This window comes from Rhinolophus sinicus, linkage group LG14 (assembly GCF_036562045.2).
Source record: "Rhinolophus sinicus isolate RSC01 linkage group LG14, ASM3656204v1, whole genome shotgun sequence".
In the NCBI taxonomy this organism is placed as follows: Eukaryota; Metazoa; Chordata; class Mammalia; order Chiroptera; family Rhinolophidae; genus Rhinolophus; species Rhinolophus sinicus.
This window is the reverse complement of record NC_133763.1, coordinates 44,719,486-44,737,708: the sequence shown is the minus strand read 5'-3', so window position 1 is coordinate 44,737,708 and position 18,223 is coordinate 44,719,486. Positions and strand designations below refer to the sequence as shown.

The window sequence follows — 18,223 nt, the reverse complement described above, 5'->3', positions numbered from 1 at the left end:
CATCACCGTAGTGATGTTTGAGTTGTATTTTCAAACTGGGACATCATCAGTAGCTGGTAGAAGAGGGAACTGCCATCTTTAATGATGAGTTCATCTCTTCGTCTGCAAGGACTCAAATATTTCTCTCTGTAAACATGCAACATGCTATTGAAAATATCAACTTCCAAGCCAAACCTAGTTTTTTCATTACTGTGGAAATATCTGAGTGACAAGGATAAAATAGACATGATACAGTAGATAACTTGGCACAAATATAAAGTGAGTTGTGACCACATTGTTCATGTCACATGTCATTTGTTCAGACACTCATGACGACGAGCAGGGCACTGTCAGGTGAGTGCGAGGGAAGGCAGCCAGCCAGGGGGACAGTGGGTTCTTAGCAAACCTACAGGCCCTTCATGCAGCCTACGTAACTTGAGGCTCAAATCAAAATGTACTTACGTGTGTTTTAAAATTTCTGAAAAAAATGATTTTTTTTTTTTTTCCCCCCGGAAAATGCTGCTCTGTAGTAAAAAGATTACAACTTGTTTTTCTTTGTTTTATACTGAAGGTCACAGCCGTTTTTCAGCCACACCACTAGTGCCTGTGGCTTTATGTGCACTTGGCACCTTCCAGGGCCCTGGAGTTATTGGTGTTTTCCTAGCTGGAGATCCACCTTCAGGTTTGAACCCTCCACTCTCTTTGCTTTTGTCACCTGCCTCTAGGTCTTTTCCCTTGTGGTCTTCTGTTTTATTCATAACCATTCTTTCCTCAGGTTCCTGCTTCAACTTCTTTTCTGATGGTCTGACATTTTCTCCTATCCTATCTTTACTAGAACTTTCTCCTAAGGTTGCTTTCTTTCCTTTTTCATTCTCAGATACTACTCTACCAGCAGTAGCGTTATTAGTCTTTTTGGATGGAAGAGACTTCTTCTCCTCCATCCTCTTGCTTCTTTTCTCTGGCGACCTTGTTCTGGTTTTTCCAGACTCACTCTGCTTCGTGTCTTTCCTGCCCACACCCGCTCTTTCCTTCCCCTCTGAGATCTGCTCAGCACTCTCACCAGCATGGCCCCCTGCTCTTCGACTCGCAAACTCTGATAATTTGGCTTCAGCGTTTGCATGGTCTTTGCTTCCTTCAGATTTGTGCTGCTTCTTTGGGCTTGAAGACCGCCCTCTGCTGCCTTTGCCATGATCTTGTCCAGAACCTGCTTTGGGGCTGATCTGACTTTTATTTTCCCCTTTCCTGGGGCTGAGTGATCGATCTCTGGGTCTTCTTTTGGGGTCATTTTTTGGAGGACCGGGAATCTTTTCTGAATGTTCCTCTGCATAGCGACTGGCTGACTTCTTGGGGCTGGCAGACCTACCTCTTTGTGTCACACCATTTTCTACTTTGAAGAGATTTTTCTTGTCACTGTGCCCGTGGCTGTTGGGTGGATCCCTTTTACTCACATTTTTCTGGAGAAGAGACTGATGCTTTATATCAGACTGATGTCCATTTAAAGTGCTTTTCTTTTCAGGCACAAGGTCCTTGAACTCTTCGGCCTTTTCACATATCTGAACTCGCATGAAAGATTCTTCAATTACTGGCATGTGAGACTCTTCAAATATGGAAGCAGAATGTGAAGGTGGGGGAAATGGTGACTGTTCATCATAAATCACATGTGAAGATGAAGGATTAGTAATATCCCAATCACCTAAAAAAAGGGATTTGAATGGAACGTTGTTAAATTCTGGAATTGTAAAGAGGAACAATCAGCTTTGAGCTTTGACAGCCATTTAAATTGTACTGATGGCTTAAACTAAACCTGAGCAGAGTATTTTAGAGTTTATATATGTTCAGATATCTCTCTATAAAGACAGATGTATATAGACAGCTGACTTGTACATTAAGGGTAGACTGTTTATATATACACAAAATAACAGTATTCATTTTTCCAATTACTTATGTATGATTAGTGAGATAATACCGGGGGTGCCAAAAAAATGTATATACATGACTTGTATTCATCTTTTGTTATCGGTATATATTACAATTTTAATAGTTTTTTCCTTTCTTAAAACATGTGTACATTTTTTTGGCATCCTCTGTATATTCTTTATGAGTAGTAGTATTCTGTATGTTCTTTGTAAGTACTAAGTCCCGTAAAAAACTTAAAATTAGACCAAATTACCTGGTCCAAGAAGCTTGCTAATTTAACTGTTATCAATGGAGATAGAGCTTAAGATTATAGAGCTTATCAAGGAGACCAAACTGATAACCAGAATGGGGTTCATGGGCATTTATAAATACTTTTCTTGCATTAAGCTGTCAAATTTCATGTCAAAAGGAAACTGAAAAGTGCAGAAGATAGAAGTAGATGTATTTAATAGCATCATTTTTAATTAAAAAGAAGGAAGTGATTTACAAGACATGCAAATTTACCAAGTCTTTTTAAGGAAAGACCAAGAAAAGCCCTGAAAGCCTTAATGTTGCTCAGGTTTCACGTAGGAGCACAGACCGGAAGGAGCCAAACCTGAAGAAGGAAGAGAAAAAGCCTAGGACTATGTAAAAAAAAAAAAAAAAAAAAAAAATCACAAGCAGTTAGCAAAGGTGTCACTGGGAACGTATGATTTATAAGCAGATGGTGGAAGATAATACAGTCAGAGCATTACAGGCTAGAAGGGGGCTGCAGGAGGTCGTATTTACACTTATCCCTCAGAAGCTGGGGGTTGGGGCGGGGAAGGGGAGGAAACTAGAAGGGACAAGTTCTCAGTGGTGTGGGACTTCATTTCTAGAGTAGTGCACGCAATTAAAAAGTAGTGATTTTTTTTTAATGTGGTATTTTAAAAACATACAGTGAAACCAAGGAAGTTTAAGATCAGTATAGGAGTCTAGACGTGGCAATACCTTAGCTCCAGGTAATACCTTGTCTCCAGCTAGGGCTAGATAGCTTGTTTTTGACAAGGGACCATAAAAGCCTGGAGTTAATGCTACTCTTACTATAAGGAAATACCATTTGAAGAGGTTTCAGGTGTTTTTCATGACATTTAAATTATTTGTCTCTAAGGTCCTTGTTGTTTACAGGCCCATTTCTCTGCAACAGCAACTATATGTTTTCTGTTGAAATCAGCTTAACATACATCCTGTTCCAACAAAAGTCCTGCCTGAAGCCTGTTAGGTTATTTGTAACGAGGCTCTGTAACTAGCTTTAGATGGTTCTGGCATCTACCTTTGACCCAGCTCGTAAAATGCCCCTTCCCTAACACAGTCTTAACTTTTCAGTTACAGGTGAGCGACTTTACTTACCATGGTCAGGTATCAAGCCAGTTCCTGGCCTCAAAAGAAGAAGAACTTTGTTGCCACCGGCCTGAATGAGCTCAATTGCGCGAGTATGTGTGATGCCTTGTGTCGGTTCTCCATTGATTTCAACAATCTGGTCACCAACCTGGACAGGGGGACAATCCCAGGAACAACGTGAAACTCTGCAGCCCTCGTCAATTTTGCTTCTGTCGACTCGAGAGCGGCTCAGCCTAGCTGAGTGCCTCTCGCGTGTAAGCTACTTAATTTGCACACGGTGCTGTCATGTTAGAGCTGATGAGGGGGTGGCTAGATGGTAGCAATAGGAAGAGATAATGTCCGGTTTCATTTACTCTATAAACACCCTACGTGGGAGAGTTTTATATGAGTAGTAAGTAGGTTCTAGGCCTCCTGAAATCAAGAATCAAATAGTCACAGCTTCAAACTGAAAAAATTCACCTTGGGGAATATATTAATATGAATAATTTAAAACCAATAACTGGCTCATTCTTCCTTATTTGAGTGTAAAATGATTTCCCTAGTAAACAAATGTAAAACTAGGGATCAGAATAAGATGCCTCAAACCGTTGCTATTTACTAGAAATGTCGTTATTTTAAAAGGAAAACTGTGACTTTTGCAAAGAGCCTGATTAAACATAATGATACGAGTGATTTTAAAATATAGTCCAGATTTGAAAATATATTTCAAGGTGACAAGCAACTGAAGGGTATTGGCTGCAAGACAAAAACTAAACAATGGAAAATTACTGAAACTCCAAAAAATAATTCAAATATTTATAAAAGCTTACTACAATGATCAAGAAATAACAGAAGAGGACTGGATAATTATTTAACAAAGCGTGGGACAACTCTGCATCCACAGTGGGGAGGGGCCTTGGGAGTCATATGTTTGTTTCTGTCCTGGCAGAATGGTCCCATTTCCCTGCCTGTTAAATGGGGATAATATCAGTATGTACATCCTGGGCTACTTGGGAGGATGAGATAAAACACGACTATCCACCAGCATGAATAAATGTTCGTTTTCAAGTTTTTTCAAATTCTCTATTTTCTAGTTTCCCTCCCACCAAATTTGAAGTATATCAGTATGAATTTAATTATAGACTGTACAATGCAAAAAATTTCAAGTAAACTATGAAACAGAATAAGTGTTTTGTTGCATATTTATGAAAAAATGATGAGAGTCTCACTCTTGAAGAGATGGAAGCTATCGGACAGGATCAACGGATTTAACATAAACTAGAAATCTTTAAAAACAACCAAAGTAAGATAATAGAATAGAATGGAGAAAAGTAATAATTATGATTTTAAAAAACCTTATCTCCAGAATATATATAAGTGAAACAAAAGTGAAACAGATTGCCCTTAAGTGATTGAAGAAAAATCATTTTCATGAGGAAATACAGATGATAAATTAGCACTAGTCTATACTTCTGCTGATAATTACAGAATGAAAATAAAGCAGATAGTATTTGGAGTATGCTTTGGGTATATCTTCTAAAACATGCTTGAGGTTATAATTTCAATCACATTCTTTGGCTTAAATTTACTGTCCAAACCTGCATATTATTGTTTTAGCACAACTAAACTGCAATAAAACTTGTAATTGAACAGATTTGCCACCAGGTGTCATTTCTGTTTAAGTTTAAAACTAAATAGGCGGGAAGGAGAAGAGAGCCGCGGCTTTAAGATTTATGGTGGACAAGCCCTCAGAGAGGGCAAAACGCTCTATACTGGTCTTTACAAAGCTAAACAGTAGAGAGCCCCTTTGAGTAGGAAATGTAAACATTCTTTTACAGCTTTGTTACTTTAAAGATTTTCAATGTGATTAAGAATAAAGTTAGGGAATACATCTTGATGAATTGAATAAATTCAAGTTCAGGATTTGTACTGCTGAAAAACAAAATTGAGGCGGACAGGAGAAGAGAGAAATGAAAGGGAGAAAACAATGATACTAGGAGAATCAAAAGGAGAAAAGTTAGGAGGAAAGGATAGGGAAAAATTATGTTCCTTTAAAAAAAAATCACTATTTTTAAAAGTCTTGCAGTTTTTAAAACATCCACTAAAAATGTATTAAAATTACAAAACAATATCACTAACACTTTGCTTACATCATCGCATAACCTGTTACACCTCCGTGCCTCCCAAAGGAAGTCAAATGCAAATGGACACAAGCCATGGCCTGCCACGGAGAGTCCACAAGTGGGTTTGGAGGACCACACACTGGGGTCACACTGTGGCTGTTACAGGCTGAGTGATCCCAGCAAGTGACAGCTTCCCGGAGCCTCAGTTTTAAATCTGTAAGTGGGGATGATGGCACCTACTCATCCAGTTTTTGTGAGACTACAAGTAACCTACAACTAACCAGCTAAACATGTTGCCTGGGACATAGCGGACATATTTTCTAAATCTGATTTTGTTCTGTTATATACTTAAGTCTGACACTATTCCCAAATATAAACTTTTTCCAACAGATTTCTCATTTTCTTAGCCCTCCACCTGTCTTTCTTCTGTCTAAATTTGAACCAGATTTAAGGACCACCTTAAGACTCACTAAATTTGGATCCTCTCAATGACTCAACACCCTTCCATTATTTATGACAAGTTAACATTTTCTTGTCTTACTGAATACATTACTTGGTTTGTTAATTGCTTCATATAACCCAAGTTCTGTCTACCTAGCAATAAGCTCTGGGAGATAAATAATTCTCTCATAGCTAGGAATTTTATCCTTCCACCTTATTCTTTCTACAAGTATCTATTGAACACCCATGAATATTCAAGGTGCTATGTCAGGTGCTGGAGATACTGGAGTGACAGGCATGAGACACCAGTACCGGTGTGTGGCACAGCATGGCCGACGGAACAAGAAATGCCACCTTTGGGTTAGAAGGGAATGGCAAGTGTCTGCCTTTCCGGTGTTAGTGACAGAAGATCTTGCTTCTCGGATTCAAGAGCTTTCTGCATTTCCTTCCATCAACTAGTTTCAGACGTTTCCTGTCTAGAGCCAGGACCAAAGGGAGCCGACAGAAGCCAACTCACGTGAATCCTGCCGTCCTTGATGGCAGGCCCGTCCTCGGCAAGACGCAGGATGAAGAGTGCCATGTTGTATTCCTTTCCCCCGCGGAGGCTGAAGCCGAAGCCCCGGGGACCTCTCTCCAGCTCCACCGGGTAACAGCCGGGGTTCTGGAGAGAAAGAAGTGTGCACAAAACGAGTGTTCGTGGTCTGCTTTATCTACGGTCTGAAGAAAGACTACTCATAACTGGGAGAAATGACTTGTATGCTCAGTGTGCATTTCCGTATCATAAGGAAGGAATGGAATTTTTGATGGGCTGTTTAGTTTTTATAAATGCAACTTAAACGAATCGGAAGATTCCACGTCTTCTCTACTAGTTGGTCAGTGTGCAACGGAACAATCAGAATGGAGTTTTGGAAAGTACTGCTTTTAAGTCGAGTTTGACTAATTTTTCTGAAAAAGGAAAAAACCCAAACCCTACTTTAACCAAAACACGGCTATTTCTAAATACTTAACCAAAGGTTCAAATTACTCCAACTGTACTGCAAACTTTTCTCTTACTCTTTACATTCTCTCAGGGAAGCTAACAGAACACCAAACACACAGTAGGTCCTCAAGATTTACTAACTTGGGGAACAAATTTATCTGAACTGATTGGCAATAAAAATCCACCAGGGTGAGTGATTCAGCAAATGAAGTAACAGACCGCATCTGGGGGGTATCGTTTACCTGATGGTGCCGACTGCCTACAATTGAAATCATCGCGGTGTCAGGCTGTGCAAGATGCTTGTGGTCTGACCACGAATGTCTGTAAGTTGTGGAGATATCTTTTCCAACCTCACCTTCCAGGGCACTTCTACGAGAGAGAAGTCGAATCACCCTCTGAACTGAGAAAATGAACAACAGTCTAAAAGGAAGGCGGGTTAATGATCTTTCTTTTAAAAGCTGAACCATGCCACTGTCCGCCTGACAAACTGCTATAAAGACCGACCACATCCAGAAGCAGGGATGCTAGGCAGAGACCTGCTCGTTACACCGCAGCATTGCTTAGTCTCTCCACTGCCCTTTGTTTTGTTTTAAGGGCATCTCAGTGCAGTTTACATCAAGGAAAACTGCCCTCAAGTAACTGAACCAGACAGAGGGCAGATAAACTGACCCCATCACAGTGAAAAATGGCTCTCCTACAGCACCGACGCCTGTGAAGATGCTGAATTTCTGGAAATCGAGTTTCTGTTTTACGGCCAATATTTTCAACAAAAGAGGAAAGGAGCAGGTACTAATATTGCTTTGCTCTGTTCAGTCTGAGAAGACAGCGATCCATGTGAGCCTGGGGCTTCCTTCTCTCCCCACGTTAGGAGGACCTTTCTCTAATCCCCACTTGTCAGGCATGATTGGACAATTCTGCTGTGTCCTGGGCTGGGGCTGGGAAGAGGGATGAAGGTTACTGACGGAAGGAGTGGAGGGGGTATCTGAGGGTGGTAAACGCAAGAGTTCCCATTTTGACCTCACCAGCTGCGTGGGGCGGGTGATGAGGAGTGGGGAGGTGAGCAGAGAAAAAAAGCAAAACCTGAGAACAGCTTACCTGTCCCCAGGTACGTGGTTGGCCTGCGACTGTCCCATGGGCCGGTGCTGCAGAGCTGGGCTTTGCCTGGCTGAGTTTGTTCCCGATGGTGGGCCATGATGCTCTGTTCAAATGAGAAAACAACAGAGATAAGAATCTGTACATAAGAATATGAAGGCCACGTGGATCTGTGAAAGTGAGACAGTAGCAAGTGGTTACTCTTTACCGACTTCAGTGACGAACATGAACAGCTGCCTGCAAGTGGGACGTCACCATTTTTCCCTATGGCTTTTGGGTAATGTTTGTGTTTGACGACCGCACCAATCGTATCCTTACTACACACACTTGCCCTCTTGCACCTTTGTTCTGATAATGCATATAACAGGAGAACCAGAAATGAACACACCCAATAGTAATATTACCACGCGGACAGAGCTTCAGGAACTCCTGTAGCCTAGCCTGTGGGTTTCCAGAGCACACGCCCCACAAGTGGTAAACCATTCCAGATGGCAAAGGCAGGTCTCAGGAATCCTGGAACACAAATGCGCGGCTGCAAACGACACACTTATCTTTGAACCTGCATCTTTAATATGGGAGCAACTATCTTGCTGACACTGAACAAAATCATCGCAAGGGTTGACAAATGTTTATAAAGGTTTTCCTGCTATTTTCTAAGAGCACAAATACAGGTGAACAAAGTCACATTTGTTTCTGTAGCCTCTGCAGCAGCTCCAGATCTGCTGCTGTTTGATGGCAGATTTCATCACTAAGTACAGCATCTAGAACGAGCTGGCAAGTCATGGGAGATGACAGTTAACAGACACTCTTCAGGCTGCCGGACTCATGGTTTTAAAGCTGAAACTTTCCAATATTTCACCCTGTCCAAATATCACACATAGGACATTTAAAATGTCAAGGAGAAGAAGCATAGCTTAGTGATTATGACCATGAACTCTGACAGCGTTTAAGCCTGATCCCCATCATTTATGAGCTGTGTGTTCTTGAGCAAATTACTTAAATTCTCTGTGCTTCCAATCCTCTAATCCATAGAAAGGGAATTATAGCTACCTCATGGATTTTTGAAATATCTAGCAAATCCATAGAGACAGAAAGGAGATAAGAGGTTTCCTGTACAGGGGATATAATATTCTGGAATTAGTGGTGATGGGTGCACAACCTTGTGACTATACTAAAAACCACTGAATGGTACACTTTAAAATAATGAATTTTATAGTATATGAGTTACATATCAAAAGAAAAAAAGATATGAAAACTAAATGCCACGTAGGATCCTGGATTGGATCCTGAAATAATAAAGTAACATTAAAAAGAAAAGCATACAGTGCTGAGAAAAAAACACGCATAAAATCTGTAACTCAATACCACTTATGTAACTCAAAAATAAATGCCAACACACACACAAATATATATTTTAAAAGACACCTCAATAAAACAAGTCATACGCAACATGCTGAACTGGTCTCTGGTGGGAGTAGGGCGAGAAATGAGAGACGGAAATGGAGACAAATAGGAATAAACAAATAAATGGAAAACAAAACAAAAATTACGACACTACCACAACCGTTCTAACAGTCCTTAGTGGCTTTTGGTAACTTGTGTTCACTCTTAAAATGGAATGAACCAGACACAAATTTAGAAGTCAATTTAGAAAATAATATAATTTAAAGATTTCTTTACAATACGCAAGAACAGCAGGCATAATTAATTTATGTTCTCTACTTGAGAACCAGACACCACGGTGGTGAAAGAGGTGGTGATACTGGGAATGCCATAAGACAGGCAGAGGCCCAAGTCGTGAATATGTGTGAGAGTTTTATACCAGGCGTGACAAGTGGTGTGGGAACTTGGTTAATCATTTTCTTGGCAAAAGAAGCACAAATATTAGAGAGGATCTAGCAAAAGGAGAAAAAGAGAAGGAAGGGAACAAGTTTTTCTTTCTCCAGGTAATTGTCTTTTATCTATTAGGAGTGAATGGCTTTTGGAGAGTAGGGGAACAGAATCAGATGGGATGGAATGCAGCTCTGAGACATTGATCTGAATGTGTGATTGCTGCAAAGCACTTTAAATATTCATTTGACTCTTTAGTCCAGTTGATAGAGTTTATACTGAATACAATGTGAAACTTGGAAGACTGAAAGGACAACAACTTGAAGCTGAACGGCACCTTCCACAACTAAGATTGAAAGGACAACAGCTTGACTTGGAAAAAAGTCCTGGAAGTACACACTGTTCCTCAATAAAGTCCTGTTCCCCTTCCCCAATTAAAAAAAAAAAGACCCCAAAGCTGACTAGAGTAGAGGATCGTGGGGGGGGTGGGGATGGGGGAATGGGACATGAATACACACTGTAGTACAGGGAATTTTAATATGCAAGACTGACCCTTCAAAATTCTGCTCTTTTGGGCTTAAAAAGGAGATGAGTATTATGTAATGGTCACCTTGTGCTATCCAAAAATGGTTCCTAATTAGAAATTCTTAATGATCAAAAGGCAGCTTTAAAGCAAGGCAAGACGCTAAATGCAGGTTATGCCTCATTTACTGGCCATCCCAACATGCTCCCTTTCCCCCCATTTATAAGGCAGCTGCCCAGAACCAAGCCCCGCCTCCAAGGAAAGACACACTGATGCATGCACTTGACATGAAAGACTTTCAATGACTTTCTTTGAAGTTTTCAGAGGATTTTCTCTCACTTGAGCAGAGATTTAAGATATTATTTTAAGAAAGTAAGATCTGAAAAGGATTCCATTCTCTTCCACAGCCAGGTGCTTGCTGCTCTGATACATGAATAAATAAATGGCCACCACTCACTAACTCAAGTCTTTTTCTTGAGCTCCTAACAATTCTATAATAAACTTTCAAATTCATTAAATGGAAAAGGCAAAACATGAGACTCCAGGGTATATAAATGGTTCTGACACTGCAGAGACTCGGGCAATGCTGGAGGAAGCCACCACCTTCTGCAGGCTCTGTCCCCTCAGGTCAGCGAGGGGTCGACTGGTTCTTACCTTCTTCAGCAATGACCGTTAGGGTGACAGTGACACCAGCGTCCTTGATCAGCTGAACAATGTTATCATGGGACAGTTCGATAATGGACTGCCCGTTCACCGCAGAGATATGATCTCCAACCTTCAGTTTTCCACAGCGATCCGCTGGACTTCCTTCTATGACTCGGCCAATTTTATGCGGAATGACTATGGGGAAAAAAAAATCCCCAGGTTTTTCAATTACTTAAGCTCTCCTGTACTGTTGGATTTATCATCATCATCATTGTTGAAAAATTCAATACAATAATATCAAAGGAAATTCTTTAAAACTACAGCAAAAAAACACGTGATTATCCTATCCAAAGACAACTATTAATCTTTTCACATCATTGGTCACTTCGGCCCACAGACATACTCTTTACATAGTTGCACCCACAGCATATAAACCTCTCTGCTATTTCCCATTTACCACATATCTTTTTCCATTTTTTATATTGTCATCTTAATAATCCTGTTTAAAGGCTACTGACCCCATGGATAATATTTCACTAATCTGATGTTTTTTGTTTGTTGTTGGCCGTTTGGGCTGTGTCACGTTTTGGGCTATTTTAGAAACTGCTGCAGTGAGACCATCTTTGGTTCTGTTGAAGGAGCAGTCATTCCCATAAGAGACCTTGTAAATAAATGCAGTTCAAACTCAAGTTTAGGACTCAGAAGTTCCTGGTCAGAAATTAGTACAGTGAAATGACTGACCATTAAAATGAGTCATACTTAGTTCTATAGCAACATTAATTCCTTTTATTTATGTCTTTAGGTCTTTTAAAAATTAAACGGAGTGGAATTAGAACATCAAATGGTTCACATTAAGATTATTTGGCTCGTGGATAAAATCCTACCCTGAAAGCACAAAGTGGGGCTTACGGCTTTTGTGAAGACACTCTGGGCAGTTCTATTATATCTGTAGCTCATAATACTAAAGCCTTTCCTAGACTGACTTTTCAGACACTTTGCTGTTATTATGACTTAAAATGAGTTCTCAGACATTCAGGAATCTTGTCCAAATATCTTTCACCATTTTCATAAGGAGCATTTGTATTAAGACATAAATGTTCCTTCTAGGTTCTCGGAAAATTTCCTTACCTCGTTCAGCAAACTTATCAGGCACTTGGGCTCTTTCTGACTACTGATTGTTATGAATAGGGATAATTAATATTTTAAATGGCACTCTGATTATGTTTAATTTCCATAGTCAATTGGGCTCCTTGCTAAGTATTTCTTAGTCTTATGTGGTGTATGTTGGGGACATTTTAATTGACCTTCATTTGGACTGGAAGTTATTGCCAGCCGTGATATACGTCCCCACGGATACCGTTGTTCCTTGGCTCCTCTAGGGTCACCCAGTGAGAGATTTCACCTTCCCATACAGGAAGTCGATGTTAGAAGCAAGTGCCTTTTAGCTCTGAATTATACCAAGCACTTATTATGCCATTTTCCTTACAAAGTGATTAGAAAAGAGCCAGGGCAGGGAGGGCTCTATCCTGTGCCAGGTGGTATGAGTGGATTCACTGAGAGAACAACAGGTGGCACATCAGCAACATATGGTGACTCATATCGTGGCCCTGTGGTGCCCTTCTAAATTAATACTGTAGTTATTCTCCTTCTTAGGAAAGATTTACTTGTACATAGTGTTCATTCTGGATCCCCTGAGAGGACAATCATTCAGCTCCTTGGTACACTGAAAGGGGTTTGTTCAGACTCGGGAAAGCATCAAACAGAATTAATCTCTGAAGTCCCAATGGTTCCTTTCTCATCATGCGAGCCACGTGGTCAAAAGGAACTGGCAAATCTTAGTGCAGTACCTGCTGACGGGTTAGTTGTCTCGGTGAGGGAAGGTAAACGCAGTCAGATTGTTATCGTCCTGGCATTTATAGCAATACCACCAAAATGGTTAAAAATAGCCAGCAGACCAGTAGAAAGACAGCTTCTCAACATTCTCTGAATGGATTGGGACGTTTTCAAGGTAACCCCTTAGGGTACACAGAGCCGAGGGAAAGTCTGAGGTCCTGCCTTGCTCTTGTTGGAATACAAAGCCTACAGGCAGTTGCCATAAAGCCAATTGATCCACTTTCATTCATCTTTGGCCTAAATTTCTCTCACAGACGGGCTTGTCCAGCCACCGAGATCACTTTAGTGCTCTTAAAACATTTCAGGAAAAGAAATGACAGTAACTGGAAATGTCCCCTTCTCAAAGAAATCCTTTACAACCGAACTGAAAAGCATACAATAAGAAAGAGAAACACTAAAACCTCTGAAGTACTGGCAAAACAAAAACCAGCCAAGTCCCTTCATCTTAAACAGAGGTCTTCTCTAAGGATTCCATTCATTTAGCACTTACTCGAACTGAGTCCATCCGGGGCAATAAGGATACTGGACCTGGATCCCCAGCCTTTGAAAAAGTCAGTGGTAGAGAATCTCAGAATTGTGTAACGGGTGTGAGAGATGCTACTGGGAACTCTTGGGACAAATGTCACCAGAGAATACATTCAATCAGATAGAAAAAAGAATCTATTCCAAGCAGAATACCAAGCTATACCGAGACAAGGTCTCTAAAGAATGGTACATTCTGACAGCCAGGTTCCCTGCCTTTCCACCTGTGTTAACTCTTTTCTGAACCAAATTTCTCTGTTACTTGTTTTCCAGCTATTGCTCAGTGTCTGTGATTGAAGGCTCCTCGTGGCAGCTGACCCCAGGCCCCTGCTTCTATCTCTAAGAGATGAATGGAGTTCCAGGAAGATTGCTTGCGGGGCTCAGCATTTTGTGAAATTATTAACTAGCATTTCGGTGAAATGATCAATTCTGGCTTTGCACTGTGACTACAAATCTCAAGTACTTTATGTAAAATTCATTGACAACCTAAGCCTCATTTACCATTCAAGCTGATAATTAATGAGCTGCAAACACTCATTTCCTGCCACACATTCGCTGCTGCCTCAATCTTACATTTTAATTGGGTTTTCTTTCCCATCTCATTACTCAAGTATTAATAAACTTTTTCAAGCTTTTTTTTTTTTTTTTTTTTTTTAAATCAAGAGACAGTGGCTAAGGATTTTATAAATAACGATGATAACGGCAGCAGAAGCTACAAGCAACAGTAGCTAACATTTATTGAAGGTCAGGGCTAACGGCCTCACTTGCATTATCTCCTTTAATCCTCAAACTCATGTGAAATAGTAAGTGTCATCATCCTCATTTCACAGAGGAAACTGCAGCTCTTAGAGGGTAAGTAATTTGCCCAAGATCAGACAGCTGTTCAAAGATCTAAGCAGGGCTTGAATCCAAGTTCATCTGATTACAAAGCCCAACACTTAATGACACTATCTTATCCAGAGAGCTAGCTGGCATCTATGGTACACAAAAACATCAAAAATAGTAAGGAACAATTTGAACAAATAAATATAAAAATATTTAAAATTTTAAAATATAAACTAATATACACGAATAAGAAAATATTTCATGTTGTGTTTCCCCGAAAATAAGACCTAGCAGGCCAATCAGCTCTAATGTGTCTTTTGGAGCAAAAATTAATATAAGACCTGGTCTTATTTTACTATAAGACCGAGTATAATATAATATAATATAATATAATATAATATAATATAATATAATACAATACTAGGTCTTATATTAAATTTTGCTCCAAAAGACACATTAGATCTGATTGGCCGGCTAGGTCTTATTTTCAGGGAAACAGGGTGTATGTTAAAATGTAATAATACAGTTTGAATAGAAACAAATCAACATAAAAATGTTAAACATATTTATGTAATGCAACTTATTTTACTGAATTCCTCTATATTGCTTAATTTTATAGTGCACACTAGACTCTCATAATTTTTATAGTGCTGGAAAAAGAATATTTTCAATATAAAAAGTGCTTAGCATTCATCACACTGAGTAATAATCTTCCACTATTTTGATTAATCTGAAAGCCTGGGATTATTGTATGGTATTAGAATGAGAATACAATTATCTAAAATGGTTATTTGATTTTGGAAATACTGATTTCCAATGATACAACATAAAATGCACCTAAAAGCTGCTTTCTTTCATTTCTCTGACACAGGACACATAATCATCCTCACAGCATCAGTGACAGTTCCAGTTCCAGGTGTTACCATAGCAACTGCTTATGGAAAATGGAAAGTGGTATCAGTGAGCAGTGACCTGATACTATAGTAATAACTCATCCATGTCACAGAATCTTCTTCCTTTACACACTTGCATTAATTTTAGCAAGATTTTTGCAAATTGGTTTGGCTCACAACACTGTCTTGGAAGTGTTTTCTTTTTTTACTAAGATTTTAGTGACCATCTAAGTCTCAAAGGATCTAACCACTCAAGATATAATCAAATCTACTGGCAAAGGCAAGAACCCATTTTTATGTGGTCAAAGATTTTTTATCATCTGACATAGAAAAATAAAGTTACCAGACAACCATGATACATAAATATTCATTTGCTGGTTCTCATCTTACATTAATTTGGATTTTATAATGATATTTAGAGATAATTATTTCTTAGAAACACTAAGACAAGACGAATATTTAATTTGTTGAATCATAACAGCCTTGAACAAACTAGAGGTAATTCCTCTTTTGTTAAGGGAATTAATATATACTTTCATCCTTCCCGGATGAGAATATTCTGTTAAACCAGGTTCACGATATTTAGATTCATTTTTAAAGCCTCTGACAAAATTTTTACCTTTCAATGAAGCATATATGATGAAGGTTAGAATGGCTCTTATTCAAGAAGATCACTTTATAGATGGAATATGGCAGTTATTAGATAATACAAAAGGACAACTGAAGACATATTTGGGTCAAGATTTTTCTATTAATCTGTTTTGCTTCTTCTCAACTGCTTTTCGCATTTAACTCATTTCTGCATACACGATTTTGCCTAACTTAAAAAAATAAAAAAATCTATGCCCCCATGTTTTAAAAAACTTCAGCGTTGTCCTTTCACTAAATCAATTAGGTCATGTCCCTGGTATACTGCCACGATATGATCTTGAGGCAAATCGAGCTACTAAGACTTATTATCTGGAATCTGAGATGATAGATAAACCTGAAGCCTGGAAGGCTTGGCTCAGATTACCTAATTTTTGAAAACAGAGAAAATATCCCTCGTTCTTTAAAAGTTAAGTCTCTAAAGCAATTTATACATAATTCCTAATTAGGTCCATAAACCACAGCAGGAGACGCAGAACACTGGCCTTGCAGGGAGGGATGCTGGGACACAGCAGCGCTTACCTCCTGGGGGTGGTTTGTTTTTGGAGGTGAGGATGACAAAGCCAAACCCTTCGCTTTCTTTCCGTTGCAACACAACATCATAGGCCTCCTGGGCTGCAGGCCTGGCTGGGACGTCCGCTCGGTTCAGGCGGGGAGACCCATTCTGTGCTGAAAGGAAGGCTTGAGAGCTGTCATCCTCGGGTTGTTTCTCTACAATAAACATAATCAATTTGGGTAACTTCTGGATCATCAGTTTTGATCACTGCAGTGTTTCTGTGCTAGGCCTTTCCCTAGAAAATGTCGTTTCTAATAACATAACGAATGGAAGAGCAGCACCCCAGCCCAGGTGAGCTCTGGACGTAACCTGAGAGCAGATGTAGGCAGCAGCAGTCCGGCAGACCTCTTAAATACCCTCAAAGTAAACAATGGGAAAAAATATTCAATGTTATCTCACATTAAAGGATGTTTTTCAAAGCTTCTGTGAAAGCTAGTAGTGAAAAAAAAAATTCTTCTTGAAATTGTTTTAATTCCAGCAAGGTTTCTAACCTTGACCAGTAATTTTGACAAAAGTTGATCATGAAACATGCCACAGTAAACTGACTTTAAAAATCAACTTTACATATAATTTAGTGCAGGGACCGAAATTCCTGACGTCTGGGAGGCCACTGCATGAGCACAGAGATGCCATTCAGGCTGAGCACAGCTGCCGTCCACAAAGGACTTGTCTTATACAATGTGTGTTACGGCCGCAGTTTCCTGACTGGTGATACCAGATGCGTTAGCCATGAGCAGGTCTCAGACATGTGAGAAGCTGTTCACATGAACAGCCAACTCTCCCAGGCACAGATCAGGTCACATGAGAAATCTTGAGCAAATGGGCAGTTAACCTATGGACCTTTTTGTCCTAATAAGGATGACATCAGAATTTGAGAAAGAACGACTCAAGTTGGTCCTCATTTTTTTTTTCCAAAGGCCAATTTTGTGCCATAATTTGATACAAACCATCATGAACAACAACCACAACATCCTGCTCTCAATGAATACACGTTTATATGGTCTAGTTTGGCTCAAAATCCATGTGATTCTGAGAATATGTGTTTGAATCTCAACCAAGTGCCGTGAACATCCAATCATAAATGAAAATTAAAGGATATTTTTGGGTATCACATACGATTAGAACGAGTTGGCTAAATGCCTCCACTATTATCAAACTTCTTCATGACATTGCCCAGGACAGCCGACCTCTGGTTGTGTAACATCCCATTTTTTACCGTGTGCAGTTATATTCTGACTCCAGCACCACCAGAGGCAATACTGCATTCACACCTGCGTACATCTCTACCTGTCTGGAATTTACGAAGAGAGGCAGGCCTTTCCTTTGGATGTTGCCGTCAGAACCACGGGGCCTCATTTTGAAGGCTCATGCAGATGTTGATCAATAAACAGGTGCTTGTGGCAGGCGCTCTCCTAAATGCTGGGAGACGCAGCACCGAACTAAAGGGACAAATATCCCACTTTTCATGAGGCTTGCAGTCTTATGCTATGGGGTGTTCTTTTAAAAAATTTAAAGTAGCAAGAATTCCCTTCTAGAAATTCCTATTAATATTCACAAAGCTATTGATGAAAAAAATTAAGAGATATTCATATCCTAGGGCAATGGTTTAGACCCTGGGCTCTTTAATTACCCATTTAAACACCCGTTTTAGTCTCGGCCCTCCTAATTACCAGCTGTGTGCCTCTAAACCTTTCCGTGAGTAATTGTAAAACTAGATAATGACAGTATTTACAGCATATGTCTTGGACACAGTACGCACTCAGTAAATGTTAAATTACGTGATACCAAAACTTCTCAAGCAGAAACATTCTCTCCTGTTTGAATATTTAGGATTTCATCAGGATTCCCAATTTTTTGATATTCAGCTAATGGGATATCTCGGTATAACTAAATAACTTTGTTTTTAGGAAAATGGATTTAACCCGATAAATTCATCAATAGAGTCATATAATCTTAATACACAAGCCCAACTTTTCTTTCTCTTTTTTGACAGTATTATTTCTGACTCCTTTTGACCTT

The 18,223-nt window shown here is 39.6% G+C and overlaps 1 protein-coding gene across 2 annotated transcripts in view; it reads right to left on the bottom strand.

Annotated features, from left to right (window-relative positions):
* Nucleotides 1–488: 488 nt before the first annotated feature.
* MAGI3 (membrane associated guanylate kinase, WW and PDZ domain containing 3) overlaps nt 489–18,223 on the bottom strand; it is a 190,468-nt gene continuing 172,733 nt past the window's right edge. The window contains exons 15-22 of one of the 2 annotated variants that reach the window (XM_019730393.2): nt 16,171–16,359; nt 10,877–11,062; nt 7,873–7,975; nt 7,020–7,146; nt 6,316–6,459; nt 3,265–3,403; nt 2,401–2,491; nt 1,538–1,672 (exon numbers count right to left, since the gene is read on the bottom strand). In XM_019730393.2, coding sequence (XP_019585952.2) covers nt 2,442–2,491; nt 3,265–3,403; nt 6,316–6,459; nt 7,020–7,146; nt 7,873–7,975; nt 10,877–11,062; nt 16,171–16,359 — 938 coding nt within the window. In that variant the 3' untranslated portion in view covers nt 1,538–1,672; nt 2,401–2,441. Of the gene's footprint in view, nt 1,673–2,400; nt 2,492–3,264; nt 3,404–6,315; nt 6,460–7,019; nt 7,147–7,872; nt 7,976–10,876; nt 11,063–16,170; nt 16,360–18,223 lie in introns of both variants that reach the window. The other variant, XM_019730392.2, reaches the window with a different exon arrangement.